This window comes from Populus nigra, chromosome 12 (genome assembly GCF_951802175.1).
Source record: "Populus nigra chromosome 12, ddPopNigr1.1, whole genome shotgun sequence".
Lineage (NCBI taxonomy): Eukaryota > Viridiplantae > Streptophyta > Magnoliopsida > Malpighiales > Salicaceae > Populus > Populus nigra.
Genome location: NC_084863.1, coordinates 10,422,055 through 10,439,103, shown reverse-complemented (window position 1 = coordinate 10,439,103; position 17,049 = coordinate 10,422,055). Strand labels below are relative to the sequence as shown.

The following is a 17,049-nucleotide window of genomic DNA, read 5'->3' as shown; positions in this document are numbered from 1 at the left end:
GTCGTGTACTTTGGATGACAAGCGTTATGGCTCCCAAAGACAAATATTGGTCGTTTGTCGTACCATTTAATGTCTCGTTATCTTCTTTTTTATAATTAGTGACGCGTTTGATCAAAATATAGTGGTTTATTGCCGTAACCTTTTTTCCCTTCATTTCTCTCTCTTATCCTAAAAAGACATTATGGTCCTCATTGTTATTGATATTTCAAATTCAATCTATTTAATTTTGATTTTAGAATTTTGATCATTTTCCCTTTTGTGAAATATATTTTTTTTCAATTTAACCCTTGGTTTCTAGTTTGTATATATAGTATGTTTTGATTTGGTCCCTTTTATTTTAATTTTTTTTTGTCATTCTGTCAAAGTTTTTATTACTTTTAATTTTATCCTTCAAATTAAGTTTATGATTTTTTTCTGTTTTCTCAATTATAATACTAATAATTTCAATTTGATCTCTCTTCTTTTGATTTCTTATTGTTTTTCTTGGTCTTTTTGTCAAAAAAAATTATATTTTTTAATTCTATCATTCAAATCAAATTCAAGGTTTTTATTTTTTTTCAATAGTAGTAGTAGTAGTAATAGTGATAGTGGTAATAATAGTAATATTAATATTAACAATAATAATAATGCTGATAAAAATAATAATAACAGTAATGTTAGTTATGAAAATAGTGATGGTAATAATAATAGTGGTGATGATGATGATAAAAATAAAAATACTTATTAAAATAATATTATTATTAATGATGAAGAAGAAAATAGTCATAAACTTTATACACAGACTCAAAAGATAAAAATAGTCTTACATAAAAATTTTCTCCTCACTCCCTACTTATTTTATTTTATTTTATTTATTTATTTATATTGTTTTTTCTCTTATATTTACTAACTTAAACATCAATTTAATCATATATTTGTAAAGAATTTGTTTTTAGAAACAACCTAAATCAATGATAAAAATTTACATTCAAAATCAATTACTACTCTATAACGCAACTATGAAAAGCTCCTATCAATATGAGTTTTTTTTCAGGATCTAATCACAATGTATAACTTATGCTTGACTTGTGACAACACTTGATTAAATGAACATTGCTTTTCTCGAATCACTTTTTGAGAAAAAAAATATTTGAGAAAGAGATTCCTAAAAATTTTAGAATGTTTGTGATTGCTTGACAATATGAGATTTTTATTAATCATAATTTTTTTTATGATAATAATAAAAATAAAAGTAACAAAGGAATAATTGGTAATTTTATTTATTAATATTTTATATATTTTTGAAAAAAAAACATATTTTTTAGGCAAACCAAATAGAAAAATGCATGAAATACTTTTTTTTTCTCCCTTTTCCTTTCCATTCCATGGACTAAATGCAAAAAGCAATTGAAAACTTTATTTTATGAAAACAAAAACTAAAAATATAATTTTTTGATGTTCTCTACTTCTCATTTATTTATTAAATTTACTAAAAAAAAATTAATTGAAAAAAAAACAGTAAATTAACTGATGACTAAGTTATAACGGATTAATACATTTAGGAATTAAATATATAGTTTAAAAGACCGTATGGACTAATTAGTTAGCGATATTAACTTATAAGGACTATATTACAATAACTGAACAAACTCCTCAGCTCAGATTTCAGGGGGAAAAAAGAAGGTAAAACAGTCTCCATCTGTAAAAAAGCGAAGAGAAAAATAATTCGTAGGTCATCAGTTACGAGTGAGTGTCCAAATGGCGATCTCCACTACACTAGGAGGAGGAGGAGGAGGAGGAGGAAGGAGACATCAACCATCGCTGCTACAGAGATATCAAGGCCGCTGGCGCAATAATCGATTCCCTAAACTGAAATTTTCCGGTTCAAGAAAATCATTTCGGTATATCATAATAATACTTGCCTTCGTTGCTCTCTTGCCTCCCATTTTTTTCCACTTCAAGCTCCGTCGCCTCCATCAAGTAACCCCTTTTATCTCTCATTTTTAGTTTTCAATTAATCTTGCTTTCCTTTTCTGTTTTTTAGTTGATTTCATTTTTTTTCTTTTTGAAAATGTTTGTGCAGACGCAATTAAAGAAGTGTGGGTGGCTTAATGATCCGCCACTTGTTTGTGCTCATGGAGGTGATTCAATCAATGCCTTCCCTAATACTGTAAGCTTATGTTTTCTTTTCTTAAAAAAGAAAGTAAAAAAATCAGAATTTGGATATTTATTTTTTTGGATTAAGGAATTTTGATATGTATTAGCATTAGTTTTTTTTCCTTACATATATGTAGATGGCTGCGTATCATTTAGCACTTCGTTCTAAAGTAGATTGCCTTGAGATTGATGTTTCTCGTTCTAAAGATGGAGTTTTATTTGCTCTCCATGACAGGTATATTCGGATTATTATTATTATTATTATTATTATTATTAATCTTTCCAGTCTGTTTAAGAATCTGAATGATCATTGAAACAGTGATTTATTGCCTGCCTATGTAAATTGTATGTTTTACGTAGTTTCTATATCATTGGTACAAAGATATGGTTGTACCTTTTGCATCCCGATCTTTCATATGGTTTGCTGAATAATCATTTTGTATTCCATTTCAAACCTCACGTTATGGATATGTGATAATTCATCTTCGACAATTTTTTTACTTGAATGTGGATCGTGTCCTTGTTTCAAGTATAAGTTTAATAGCTTTAGATTCTTGGTATATGAAGTTATATTTCTGCTGTTCCGAATCTTCATTTTCACATGACACAGCCAGGGATTTGCAGCGGATATCTGGTAACAGTACTTCTAAAGTTGGGCACTTGAGCATGAAAGAGGTTAGAATTGCTGACTTGGCTATATTTTCAACTATGTTGTTAAGTTTCTCTGATACTGTTATAGTAAATGCAGTTATTTTTTCGATGTGCTTGTTAGTTTTTACCTCCTCAAATCCTGAGTAGTTTCTTTCAAGTCTTAAACTAAGTATGTAAACAAGGATTTTGGATTTGCACATAATGATCAAATTATACCTGGACTTCTTTCCACCTTTCCAGTCATTTTTGATACAATTGTTAAATATTGGATCTTCTGTTATTTAAATCGTGCATCTCTGTCACTTTTAGTGATTTATCATTCAATGAATGACTGAAAAATGATCCACCGATCCAATTAGAATTTTGTTATTTTGTCCATAAGTAAAATAAAACATTCAAAATCTTACTTTTTTTTTCTTTTTAGATATGTAACTTTGCCGTTATCTTTCTTCAATCATATTGATTTATATGTATGCTCTAGGTCGCTTGGTGAACTTATCAGATATTTGTGTTTATCTCAACCAAGAGGGATCTTTTTCTGTTCTTGGAATCCATGAATTGATTCAGTCAATTAACTAATGACATTTTTAGTCTTGAATTTATGTATTTTTCATTCATATTGGAAAACATCTATGAGTGCTGTTGATTAAGACTATATGTTAGTTTGTGGTTGTAGATTAAAGAATTAGGTGTACATCACCAGTCTGCACAGGATTTTCATAATCATACAGTTCCCACTATTGAAGATGCTTTGATGGTATTCCCTGGACCCTTCCACTCTTTCTTCCTCCTACTATTTTACTTATACACATTCTTCAACAATTGCACTTGCTTTTTCATAATTATGCTGATTAAATTAAAAGTCACATGCTATACACTGTTTTAATTTCTGTACTGTTATTTTCGGTTTATTATCTATAATCTTTGGCAATAAACATTATTTCTCTGACCATATTTTACATAAATTTCCAGTTGGTATCAAGTTCAGTTCGGCAGGTGATTCTGGATGCAAAAGTTGGACCTCCATCATATGAAAAGGGACTTGCGAAGGATATTCTCGCTGTTGTGAGTTTCTGCTTGCTCTCCTTCTTTTCATTTTTGATCATTTATGTATGTGTTTTATTCTCTCGATAGTTTAGCATAAAATGCATAAAAGTATTCATTTCCCACAGTTGTTTCTGTATCTAGTACTGGACTGCAGTTACTAATTTTACCATTCAGACCTATAAAAGTTAATGGAAAGTGGTTATGCAGCTTTTTGTGAGAATTTGTTGAGTAATAACCCAGCTATTCTTGATGGATGTCTGCATTTCTTTAACATTTGATTTTAACAGCTCTAAAATGTGTTCATGAACTCATAGTTGTTGTATTTTCGGATAATCTTCCACATGAGAAAAGTCAATCGCAATATAGGCCAAGTAACCAGACCACTCACTAAGGAAAAGATGGAGTGTAAGTTTTTCTTTATAATTGATTTATAATATATATCTAGACACTTGATACCTCATGTCAACATATCATTAACAAACTTGTACCAAATATTAAGATCTTAGTTGTGGTCTTTAATGATTATCTTGATTGGTGGCTTTCGTTTCTGACATTTATGATAATAGATGTGGGAGATATGGGAAATTCAAGGTTTAATAATAATATATGGGGATAAATTGCAGGTACATCCTGATTTTCCAAGGGTTCCCCCCACCCAATCCATCTATGAAAAATTATTTGAAACCTCCCATTTGGGTCATTTTTAAAGCCTATTTTGAAATGGACCCCTGAAATTAAAACTGAACATTCCCCCACACCCCCTAGATTAATTCTGGATCAGTCCTCAACAAGGTTTGTGTGGCAAGCACCTTGATAACTTGGGTGCTTAACATGCATGATGTAGTTTTATGCTTTTATTTAGTTTCCCCCTCCCATCTTAGCTTTCACACCTTTTCTTTCTTTATTGTCGTCTTGAAAAATCTAGTTATGCATCTTGGTTTTTGTTAAGCAGAGAAAATTTAAACTATCTAACAACTGTTAGATAGTCAATTGATTTGTTGCTTGGAGGTTTTTTATTATGCATTGAATGTGAATTTTGAATCAATATATGGTTATAGCTTTTTTAGAAACATTATGAAGGGGCTTGAATCTGCAGATCTAAGAAGTTGGCCTTATGCATTGAGAACAGCTAGCCCTGAATAATTTACTTGAAAAAATGATGCTATTGATGAATGTGGAAGCTTCCATTATCAGTATTGGTCTTTTGGCCATGTGATAATCTTGTTATATTGTCTAACATAAATTTTTAGTTAACATGTCTTTCTTAGTAATGTAGTCCTTATGCTTGATTGCTGAAGTTTTCAGGTCGAGAGATTGCAGTGTCAGAATTGCCTTATTTGGGCAAAAAGTGACAATCTGGCCAGAGACCTAATCAAACTAAAGTCGAATGTCATGGTAAATCAGTTCGGCTGTTTCTATATCACGGAGCTAATTATTTTAGAATTGATTGGTTGCTTGATACATGGCTAGTTTATCTTTGTATGGTAATTTATACTAGTTTTGAATGTTAGACAAAGATAAGTCTTTGGAGGAGATAAAGCTGGGACTTGTGCTATTATTACCTGGCCTCTTCTGTTTTTTGGGGTCTTTGGTTCATTTCATAAAGAGAAATGTGTGTTAGTTTTGTTGTGGTTGTTTACTAACTCCCGAGCTGGGCACAACTGCACTCCTCAGCTGATCATAGCAAATTCAAATCCTTTCTTGTCAGGTTTTAGCTTTCTTTTAGTAGCTTTTAGCTGCAACATTGAAACTTGAAGAATCAACTTGTTCATGTTACTTGTGGGATCTAGGTCCCTAAATCAAAAGGTTAAAAGTACATGTTCTATATATACCTAGACACTAGAAAAAGAAGTTTTGGACAGAAAAATTAGTAGTGTGTATTTTTTTAAAAAAAATATAAATTTACAAGCAATGGGGGTATCTGTGGGTTCCTTCAGTTCACCACAAGTAAACCTCACTGCTTAGGACTAAGCCGTCCTAGGTCCGTCTAGCCCTTAGATCAACAAGAGCCTACCTTGATTTTGGGAACAAGTCCCCCCACCTGGTGGCCCGCAGGAGTTAAAATCCATTAGATATTGAAGGGCAAGAACCGAGGAGGTCATGTACCTTGGGTCTAGTATTAAACATTTATGCTAACCCTTGTGGGTTCTTGAATTTGTGATGTTATGTGTTTCAATTTTCTCACTAATATGCAACTTTATGTAAATGCTGGTCCTCTTTCAGGTGGGCTATATAGTCATGGTGGATCCTGATACAGGCATGAAAACGAAACTATTGAGAATGAAGGGTGCTGGTGTTGTTGGTGTTCACCACCCACTGATCGATGAGAAGCTAGTGGCAATTCTCCACAGGTTTGAATTGCTTTCTAAACCATGCATCAGTTTGCACATGCTAACTATTGTGATGATCCTGATTATATTTGAACATGTTTACAGAAGGAACAAAAAGGCATATGCATGGACGGTTGATGATGTGGATTCTATGCGGAAGATGTTGTTTGAGCATGTTGATGCTGTTGTTACAAATAACCCCAATCTTCTTCAACAGCTCATGCAAGATATTAGAACTGAATGTCGGGAGGAAGGTTTTTCTTTGCCAAGAAGATAATATTCATCTCAAATAGTTGAACTTGTGCGTTAGAGCAATCAGCCTTTCCCATTTGTGTGCTTATCACAAGAGAATTCTGTGTATGGCCTTAACTAATCATTATTTGCTCAGTTCCATTAATCAAAAGCAACATATAAACATTACTAAAAGAAAATGGAAAAAGAGCTATTAAATCAATACCCCAAATATTAAAAAAAAAATCGCTTACAAGTATAGAAATTAAAGGCATTTGATCATGATGGGTAATGCTACCTGTTCTTTGGCAACGTCCACATGTCCTCTAGAAGTTATCTGCATATTTAAACAAAGAACATCAATAAAACCACATTCTAATATCTTGTAGTCTATTTTTATTTTTTCACATCCACCACAAGCACATGAAACTTTGAAGTAAAAGCCTCTTGTAAGAGATAAGTAAATAATGAAAAACCTTGTTATACCTGTGCGGTATGGCTCACAATAAACCAAATCATTATAAATAGCTAGCTCGTGTACAAGTCAAGTTCAAACTTTGACTTATCATCACATTCAATTTATTACCACTACCCAAATCAATCAATTTATTACCTAAAAATTGCATGACATTGAAATATTAAATTCAACTATTTCACTATCAAACTCTATAATTAATATTTTTGCATGCACATCAATCTTAGTTCTGAATGGTATATCTAAAAAAATGGGTGATGATTGTCATAAGGAATGGTATACCTAAAAAATGGGTGATGAATTAGGTGAGTTATTATCTACCATATAAAAAATATAAAAATTAATAGGAAATACCATACCTCTAATTTAGACTTACAAGTCCCCAAGCACACCGTAGGATAAATAAAAGAATGATCAACAAGTTAAATAATAATACTAGTTTTAGTTAAAGGATAAAGATAAAAGTTTCATAAATAGATTTTGACATTACACTAATTAAAGCTTCTAAGTCACACATAAACTTTTCAAAACTTGTATTACCAATTTAAAAAGGAATAGAAAATGAACCTTCATCCTTTTCTTTTAGTGAGAGTTTCTTTTGAATAATAGCAGATACATTCTTCCTCATACTTATCATTTCATTACCTTTGAGTTTCTCATTCCTTTTTGTTATGTACAACTTATTAAAAAAATTTACATAAAAAGAGACATGTTTAATTGCATCCAAGAGTGGAATATTGATTTCATCCTTCATAAACATCTCCAAAATCTCTTTCTCTTGCTCTTTTTTCGCGTGACCTAGAAGAACTCAAAAGAAAATACGGAGTTAGCTTAAAAGAGGAATTAAAAGGTTGAGAATTTACCTTGAAAGGCATGAAAATTAGTTTGATTATGTTTAGAGAAGTTTTAAAAGGTTCGCCACAAGTAAAGATATCTTAACCTCAACTTCTTTTTCATATTCTAAGTAGTCAATATACTTAATTTCTCCTAATGATTTTCCACTCCTCGATGTGATAGCACATGCATTTTTCCTATTAGGCATAGCTTGTGAATGCAACCTTTTAGAACCTTGTGATTCCAACTTACCAATGACATTAACAAGTTATCCTAATTTTTCTTCAAGTTTTGGATACTTTAAATTGTTGTTGTTGAAATCACATCATGTTTTGTTAAATTGACAAGGTATTATATGTAAATGATTTTATCATCTCCTTTATATTTTCATTGGCGTGCCACCCTTAAATTGACTTATTTGGAGTGGTGGTAATCTAGTTTGATATTGAGTATGTCTGTGTTTAACACCTTGATTTTGTGATGCAAAGTCACTTATTTAATTCTCATATCTCAAGTTAGGATGATCTATCAATCCACGATTGTAAGTTTAATAATTAGAATCATACTTGTGTTGTGGGTATGAGACTATTCCCATAACATTAACTTGATTTATAGGGTCACTTTGAAGAGTTGAGAAATAACTAATAGTATGCCCTTGCATCATACAAATTTCATAAGTCTTAACTTGTTGTGAGTTACCTGTCACTAAAAAACACACCAAAAAGGTAAGAGTATATAATATTTGCTTAAAGTTAGAAGAATTTATCTCATTAACAAGTTTAATGGGTGTGTCAATCGTTGTGCCAAATTGTTAAGTATTGGCAGCCTTATTGGATATCATTGTCTAACAACTTTGGGTGTTTTGTCCACTAAAACTCCTATACTAGTTGCATCTATCATTATCCTAACTTGGGGATTAAGTTCCTCATAAAAGTATTGAATAAGAAGTTTCCTAGAAATTTGATGTTGAGGGTAACTAACACATAGTTTCTTAAACTTTTTATAATACCTATACAAGAATCCCCTATTCAATTGCCTTATTCCATATCTTTCTTTTCTTTTCATAGTACCCATGCAATAAAGTATTCTTTAATGATTGCATCTCTTCCTATGAGATCATGGATCCAAGGGAAAGATAATACAACCAATCTTATACCAATTTTTTTAAAGAAAAAAGGAAAGGTCCTAAACTAGATTTGTTCCTCTATGACCCTAATGAGTTTCATACATGAGCAAACAACTTGAAATTATTTAAGATTCTTGTAGGAATCATCACATACAAAGCTATGGAAAAAGTAAGCTAATGAATAAGGTTAGACTTAAACTCAAAATAAACATAAATTTGTGGAAAATTAATGCAAAATGGTTTTTGGCTCAAGTTTGGAGCAACGAGCTCCTTAAAAGTATAAGGTTGTTTAATTGCCATTTTGGCATGTTTGTTGATTGAATTTGCTTGTGGCACTTGTTCAAAAATACATGGTATGAAGTTTTCTTGTTGATTCACATTCTCCTCTAACACACTTGATAAAGGACACGTACTTGGTGATGCAAAAATAATGCATGTAATGAACTTGATGTAATCCTTAACAACTCTTATCATATTATCATCTTGATCGAATAATTATCATGGAGATCAATTTAGTGCCTCTACTCTTGCTTTATAAAATTCATCTAACGCTTCCTCGCTAGGTTGTATTTCTTTTTTGGAATTGGAGTTAGACATACAACCTATGAGCTAAACTAAAAAAAAAAAGAAACAAAAGCTTAATTCAAGTAAAAAAAATGATTAGTATCCCTAGCAACGACGTCAAAAGTTTGACGAGTATTGAAGTTGTGCAAATTTAAACCTTTAAAATTAATGATTTATAGTATAGAAATTAAGGGTATCATCTCACAAAAATACTAGTATTAGAACTTAATTACTCAATTAAAACAAGCTACTTAAATTTAGATTAAAACAAATAAATTAAAGATGATCAACTAATATGTAATTTAAATGATAATTAATTAAAAAGGGGATTTTGTATATGATCTAAACTAGCTCAAAACAATTTATAAAGCTAAGATAATGAAAGAAACCAATTCTGAAAATTAAAAGATAAATTTGACATAATATAAAATATATAGAGAAAAAGTTTTAACTTCAATTATAAGAATTATTCCTCAAGGATAATTAAACATCAATAATTGAATTTAAATATGATTTTTAATCTGATTTGTGATAATAAATAAAACAACCATGAAATAAAACAAGTGTTTTTTCCTACCTATCCTTCCTTTTTAGTTAACTTAGCATTCATGCATCAATTAACTATAATCATATAATAACCTTGAGTAGGCATGCAATAATTAATTACGTGACAATATTAAAATCAATATAAGTGTAATTGATTTATGATAATTAAACACATATAGGGAGTTAATTTAATTAAGACTTATGTTTTCTAAGTAAAAAACAATAAAACATGGATTCAAAAATTAGATAATCATGCTACTTAAGTTAATTAGTCATGAATTTAACATAAACTAATTAACTAGTAATAGATTTAAAACCAAAAACATATGTTGCGCATGATATAGAATTTAGATAATCAATCATTAAGTTTAATCATAGAAAAACATAACTTATTCATGTATCACAATCAAATATAGAATAATTTCAAGTACAAATCCACATGATAATTTAAGATTCAAGAGTACTAACTTTTTAAAATTAAAAACTAAACTTCTTGCAAATTCAAAAAAGATAAAAGATAAAAAATAATCTGATAACAATAAAAGAGATTTTAGAGCTTAGAATTGGTTATATGAAATTGAGAAGGTGAAAAACTTTTCTAGTTAATAACTAATTCCTAATTAGATTACTTTAAGGTTTCCTTACACTAATCTGACTTTAATAACATGTGCATTGACTTTGATCTTCTAGAGATATTTTTCGGTGATATGGGACCCTCACCACATCATTAATGAACTTCCATGTCATTATTAGAAAGATAGGCTATTTTTAACTAAGTTTGTTGGCAGATTTCAATCCTGACTTCTTAAGTGTCCTTTTCTCTCATCAGGATGGGTTACCATGCCTACCATATATAGATGAAAAAACTTAGATGTCTAGTTTTTATCCAAACTAAAATCCTAACAAAATTCCACTTGTATTTATATATATATGATCCAAAGAGTACAATGAGGTCCATTCTAGCATATTTGAAAATTTTAACCCAACATTTTAACATATCTTCTCTAGAGATTCTATACACATGATTTATACTCTGACCAATCTTAATCCTACTAAGATTCCTTGTTCAAGTTGGATTACTGATGCAATTAGGATTTACGCTTCTTAGCTCCAATGACTTGTTCAATATGCTATTTTCTAGTTCTTTGCTTGATATTATATTAAAAATGCTTTATTTAATTTTTTTTCCACACTTTGTGTCTTTATGGCACTGTTAAGTACAAAACAAGTTAAGTAAGTTATTATAAAACATAAAACACACATAAAAAATTAAGAGTTAAGTATTTAAAAACAAAATAATATGAGTGTATCATTAAATATAAAATAAAAAAGGAAAAAAATATATCACATTATTTTTTTATTCATATTTACTATTATAAAATTATAAAGGAATTCTAATTTGTGTACTCCACATAATCATAAAAAGGGAATCACATTTGACAGTAGGGATGATCATTTTCTGTTCGGTTCGGTTTTTATAAAAAAAAGTAATCAAACCGAAAATTATTTTTATAAAAAAACCGAAACCAGTTCAAACCGACCGGTTTCGATTCGATTTTTTATGACAAAAACTTATTCCAATTGGTTTGGCTTGGTTTTTTTTTTGTTTGGGTTCGGCTCGGTTTTTTCGATTTCAAGCTTATAAAACTGAAACCAAACCGAACCGGTTGGTTTTTTTAAAATTTTAATCAGTTTAATCGATTTCTTTTCACGGTTCGGTTTTTTCAATTATTATTTTTCTAATTTTCTTAATTTAATCAATTTTTTAAATTTTTTACTCATCCCTCTTTAACATGTTGTGATTACTCAAACTATCAAAGTTATTTTCCGAAAAGAAAATTGCATAACAAGAATCATTCGTTTTTCTTGTGTACGAGTGGAATAAGTGGTATGAAAGCTACTGTGACTTTTCAGGCATAGACTCCATTCCATTTACATAATCTTAGAGGAATCCATTATTTGTTTGAAGGAAAATGTTTTTTTTGTTTTTCCAAAGCCGATAGATTATCTTAAAGAAAATGATTATACTTATTGCATGTTTGTTTGTCTTTATTTTCTCATCCTTGTCCTTTAGAAAGAAAAAAAAAAGAGATGATTAAACAGCGACAAAATTAGTGAAATAAAAAAACAAACAAACCGATATTTATAAACAAAGACACTAAAATAGTAATTTTATAGAGTTTTTCAGTATTTAAAGTCTTACAACTTTGTTTTATCCTATGGTCGATATTTATAAACACAATCACTGTGTTTGTTTGTTTATAGTAGGGAGCACAAACATTCTCTATAAGAAAAAAAAATCGAGTCTATATAAACTAAACCTATAAACTAAACCTGAATGCGATATTAAAATATTTATTAACTAATTTTGTGAGATTAAATATACCTTTCAAACCATATATCAAAACGAGTTAAAATATTACAAAAAAATACTAGACATATAAAATTATATTTTGATAAATTTTCAGGTCAAATAATGTTCAAAGATATATTATTTCATAAGATCAAAGTTAATAGACAAATCTTGTAAAATCTGTTAGACTAGATCTTGTATATTTTTTGGGACATATCTGGAGCTATATGTGAAATTTTGCTGTGATTTAAGCTGGGATAAAAATTAGATATCACAAGATTTCCAACCATTTAATAGTCAAATGACTAAACTGTCTTTGAAAGTGAAATTTATTTAATTGGAGTTCAAGAGTTTTTTTATATTTTCATCATGGTTTTTGGGTTATAATCAAGTGTTTTGATGAGACAATTTAGTATTTTAATAAATATAAAATATAATTAAAAATCAAAAGTGATTAACGCTTGTGGGGAGCCTCTACCGTATTCAAATGACACATATGACGTCTCTTAGCAGCCAAACACTAACTTTCACAGTGGAGTTGAGAGCAGCCTATCGAGCTTTTCTCAATGGTGGGGCACGTGTCGGTAGACGACAGATGGTGTGACTTCGACAAGCTATTTCTCTTCTCATCATATTTTTTCTTTTCTCGCCTTGAATTCCACGTCTATCCTTTCAAAAATTAAATGTTTTTTCTTAGTTTGTTTTTATATCAATTTTAATCATTTTTTTATTGCTATTTTTTTGTTTATATCTTTTTGAAATTGATTTTGTTTTTCAATTTTATTTCTCAGCATTTGATTTTATTTAATTTTTGTGTTCAATTTGGTGTTCATTATTTTGATTGCTATTTTTTTAATATTTTTTTTGATTTATTTTGTTTTTCAATTTCATCTCTCGTTATTTTATTCATTTAATTTTTATATTAAACTTAGTTCTTATTCTTTTGATTTTGATTGCTATTTATTTTGTTTTTTAATCCTTTTATTTATTTATTTATTTAAATTTTATCTCTCATTATTTTATTCATTTAATTTTTATATAAAACTTGGTTTTTATCTTTTTGATTGCTATTTGTTTTATTTTTTTTAATTCTTTTATTTATTGATTTTTTTTAATTTCATTCCTAGATATTTGGATGATTGAGAATTTTGCTTCTTGATTTTTTTATGTTTATCTTTTATGGGCAATCTCAATCTCATAATTCAGTATTAGCTTGATTTGACTTTGATTTTTTTTATTTTTTTTATAAAATTAATTTTTTTTCAATTTTATGTCTTGACATTAAATTATTCAGCCTTAAGTTTTGTGATTTTTTCTGCTTTCTTTTTAATAAAGTTATTTAAATCTCATGTTTGAAATTGCATGTTAACCAAGTTAATATAGTTAATATAGGTTGAGTCGATTTTATTTTTTAATTTTTTTGAGTTTTATCTTTTATAATTTACTTTTTTTGGGAATTGATATCTATTTTTTTTATTTAATATATATATATATATATATATATATATATATATAATTCTTTAAGAAATTTAGCATAGTGAACTCACGTCGGTATCTTTTTCTTTTTTTAAAATAAATTTAGCATGCTGACTCTACAATCCAGACTCGTATCACTCTTCTTCTCCAGCAAAACGACAGATCCATGCGCGGTGAGAAATGCACACCTGTCTCTCACCCACACAGTACGCCACTCTAAAAAAAATGGAATTAAGAAAAGGAAAATGAGGTGGCCCCATCCCACAAGGTACCGACCTAGCGTTCCTGTGACATTGTCACAGCAGATGCAAACCGAACACAATTCTTTGAAGTTACAACTACCTTTCTTCCCCTCACCGGAATATCTCTTCTTTAAAGAGTAAAAAAGAATCTGGTAATACATGAGGAGGAGGGAAATGACTTTAATTTAATAATTTAATAAATAAATACAAGAAGATCGAAAGAAGAAGTGAAAAAATGGCGATACCGAAGATGGGATTGATGGCTTGGTTTAACAAGAGTATCGTCGATCCTCTCTATCAAATCCTTAGCAGGTTCTTTAATATAATTTTTTTTTATTTTTTTTTATTTTTATAGAATTTGATAGATTGTTGTTATATATCGTTTTGCAGGGGTTTAGAGCCGAAGCAATTGGCTCTCTCAACGGCACTTGGTATTACTCTCGGAATATTTCCCATTTGCGGTAAGCTTTTTATATATATAAAATGAAATAAAATTATATTGTATGGTTCTTGAAGCTATTAACTAAAATAAAGAATTTTGGTTGGATGGGTAGGTGTTACTGTTCTGCTTTGTGGAGTAGCTATTGCGTTGCTTGGATCTCTTTGCCATGCTCCCACTGTGATGTTAGCTAACTTCATTGCTACTCCTTTAGAGTTGAGGTATTTCTGCTTTCTGATCATAACCATTTTCATCGTTGATCTTGCGTTATAAGGTTCGGCTTCTTTAGGAAATACTTGGTGATTTGATTTGGGTCTCTGAATGCACTAACGGGAGTTGGTATGCATTCGGACATGATAATAGCATTTTCTCTTTGCTGCCCTTTTTGTGCATTTGCAGCGTACTGGGTTCGTTTTTCTATTCTGAATTCTGAATTTTGTGTTTCACTTTCAAGTTTGGTGGTGCCCTTCGTGCGTTTTGGCGAAGTTATGTCCGGGGGACCGCATTTTCCGTTGACATCTGATGCATTGAAAAAGGTTTTCACAGGACAAGCTTCGCGTGAAGTTATATTAAGTGTTGCCCATGCGGTAAGTAGCCAAATTGGTTGTAACCAAGGCTGTTGCTCCATCTCACATGAAGGAACGCAACTGTAAACCCATGTTTTCCTTCTCTGCGTAGTAAAATCTTTAAAATATTAGGTTTAACATCTTGGGATCAAGAAATGAGTCAGTATACCGAAGTAGAGCATTCAACGAAGTAGAGCATTGAATTTAGAAGTCTGAAGAAATAGTTTTCCAAGGGAGCACTTAGACATGAAAAGTTATCTTTATTCTAATTGCAGCTCTTATGTAAATTATAGAAGTACCGAAATATATCCTGGTTCAAATAAATTTCAACCCTCCCAAACATAGTAATCCTGGTGGAGGAATAATTTGTAGACTACATCCTCCAGTTAATCAGTTGAGTAATATGGTAATCAAATACTCCCCCATGGCATAAAATACACAACATCTGTAGTTGTGTGCTCAATCTCTTTGAGGATTGAGGGGATCATAATCTATGATGTTCCTCAGCTTAAGCTACATCTTATTTTGAACACGATCTATTTTGATGAACTTGAGCTTGAACAATATTATATGTCTAGTTTGCATTTTGTGCTCCACTTGGCTTGTGGTCTTCGTTTGCTGTATGCCAGTTACCCTTTCTCCCTAATGCCTTAGCTGTTGACTGGCATTGTTAACAAAAGAAGCTTGGATAATAAGAAGTGTGAACATTTCTAGGAAATGTGTTTTCCAAATGTTCTAAGATCCAAGGTCATGGTGCCAAATTGGTACAAGTGACACAGCATTTGCTAATTATGCTACTCCTATATGCTGGATGAATGTTGAGAATGTCACTGTAGAACCATCTAGTGGGTGATTGCAATGCCCTGTTCGTAGTGTAAGGTTTTTTAATTGAGTAGGTCTGTATTTGTGAATTAACCTTTCAGATGATTCTTGAGTCCCACAACGTCATGGCCAGAGGATATTGGTTTCTTTAAATTGAGTAATCTAGGACATGTTTTGGTGTCCGAGGTGGGAGTACAGAGTTAGTGTTCTTGATTTGCATGACTAAAATTTGCTTTAAGAACATCATATGATAATTTTAGGTTATTATGGTTCTTCATGTTGAGAGGATGGATGAATCGAGCCACATATAGGATGAATCGAGCCACATTCTAAAGAATGTGGATGCAAGAGCACACAGATGTACAAAATCCTTTCAGTTTATGGAATTGCTGTCTTATTAATTATCCACTTTCTAAAGACTGTGGATGGTATTTTTTTTTAATAGGGCATATGCGTTAACAAATGATGAAGTGGTAGAAACCCCATGCACTTGAACTGTGCATAAGCGAAGTCCAATGCACCATTAGTTCAAATTAGAAACAAGGAGAATAAGATGTATTAAAAATCAAGTAGCAGTTTCTGAGTACCTAATTTGATTCCCAATGCTGATTGTTGTAAAATTTTAGATTAGATAGAACTTCCAATTATTGTAGTGGATCAGCAATGCTTTGACTTGTTCTTTTCAGTTTCCTCCTTCAATTCTGCACTTTTAAACGGGCTAAATCCATATGTGGCTATACCTGTAGATTCAATATTTTTTTTTTGTTTCGTTTCATAGGTATTCTTATTTTATCTGATATTTAATGTTAACACAATGATTTTGCAGCTGTTGGGATGGCTAGTTGCAGCACCCTTTATTCTGGCTGCACTCTACATCATATTTTTGCCATGTTTCAAGGTCTTGGTTCACAAGTTCAGCACCGTTCCATTAAGCCCAAATAAATCACCCAATTCACTCGCAGAAGTCAAGCTTAAGGGAAGGGATGTTTAATGAATGTTTTGTAAGCCATGCATTGACTGTCCCATTGCACTGACAGCAAGACCGCTGATTAACATAATAATACTGTATGTACATAAAAATTACAGAAACTTAGTGTATACATAATGTCATGCCTTATGAGCTTGCTGCAGTCAATTTGTTTCCAAAGTTTGTACTTGTATTTGAATTTATGAAAGTGGAAAGGTTCCTGGTTAATTTTGTCAGAGGAAAA

The 17,049-nt window shown here is 30.6% G+C and overlaps 2 protein-coding genes across 3 annotated transcripts; both read left to right on the top strand.

The window, feature by feature from the left end:
* Positions 1-1,635: 1,635 nt before the first annotated feature.
* Positions 1,636-6,567, top strand: LOC133669178 (glycerophosphodiester phosphodiesterase GDPD4). Of its 2 annotated transcripts, XM_062089226.1 has the most exons (9): positions 1,636-1,959; positions 2,063-2,149; positions 2,274-2,371; positions 2,751-2,811; positions 3,464-3,544; positions 3,760-3,852; positions 5,140-5,229; positions 6,058-6,185; positions 6,270-6,567. In XM_062089226.1, exons 1-9 carry the CDS (start codon positions 1,738-1,740, stop codon positions 6,439-6,441), a joined length of 1,032 nt encoding a protein of 343 aa, XP_061945210.1. In that variant the 5' UTR covers positions 1,636-1,737; the 3' UTR covers positions 6,442-6,567. The 2 variants fall into 2 exon arrangements, with proteins under 2 accessions (XP_061945210.1, XP_061945211.1); XM_062089227.1 differs by lacking the exon at positions 2,274-2,371 and having other exon boundaries at positions 2,063-2,120; positions 2,747-2,811.
* A 7,481-nt stretch (positions 6,568-14,048) lies between these two features.
* LOC133669103 (uncharacterized) lies at positions 14,049-17,049 on the top strand. Its single transcript, XM_062089124.1, has 5 exons — positions 14,049-14,323; positions 14,402-14,472; positions 14,566-14,671; positions 14,905-15,037; positions 16,665-17,049. The coding sequence occupies exons 1-5, from the start codon at positions 14,247-14,249 to the stop codon at positions 16,827-16,829; spliced, it is 552 nt and encodes a 183-aa protein (XP_061945108.1). The 5' UTR covers positions 14,049-14,246; the 3' UTR covers positions 16,830-17,049.

What these genes read in the sequence shown, in the direction of transcription:
- LOC133669103 (XM_062089124.1), top strand. Translation starts at nt 14,247, where the DNA reads ATGGCGATACCGAAGATGGGATTGATGGCTTGGTTTAACAAGAGTATC. An exon ending in CTCTATCAAATCCTTAGCAG is followed by an intron (nt 14,324 to 14,401) that starts GTTCTTTAATAT and finishes ATCGTTTTGCAG; the next exon opens with GGGTTTAGAGCCGAAGCAAT. An exon ending in TATTAAGTGTTGCCCATGCG is followed by an intron (nt 15,038 to 16,664) that starts GTAAGTAGCCAA and finishes ATGATTTTGCAG; the next exon opens with CTGTTGGGATGGCTAGTTGC.
- LOC133669178 (XM_062089226.1), top strand. Translation starts at nt 1,738, where the DNA reads ATGGCGATCTCCACTACACTAGGAGGAGGAGGAGGAGGAGGAGGAAGG. An exon ending in AACTAAAGTCGAATGTCATG is followed by an intron (nt 5,230 to 6,057) that starts GTAAATCAGTTC and finishes GTCCTCTTTCAG; the next exon opens with GTGGGCTATATAGTCATGGT. An exon ending in CTAGTGGCAATTCTCCACAG is followed by an intron (nt 6,186 to 6,269) that starts GTTTGAATTGCT and finishes ACATGTTTACAG; the next exon opens with AAGGAACAAAAAGGCATATG.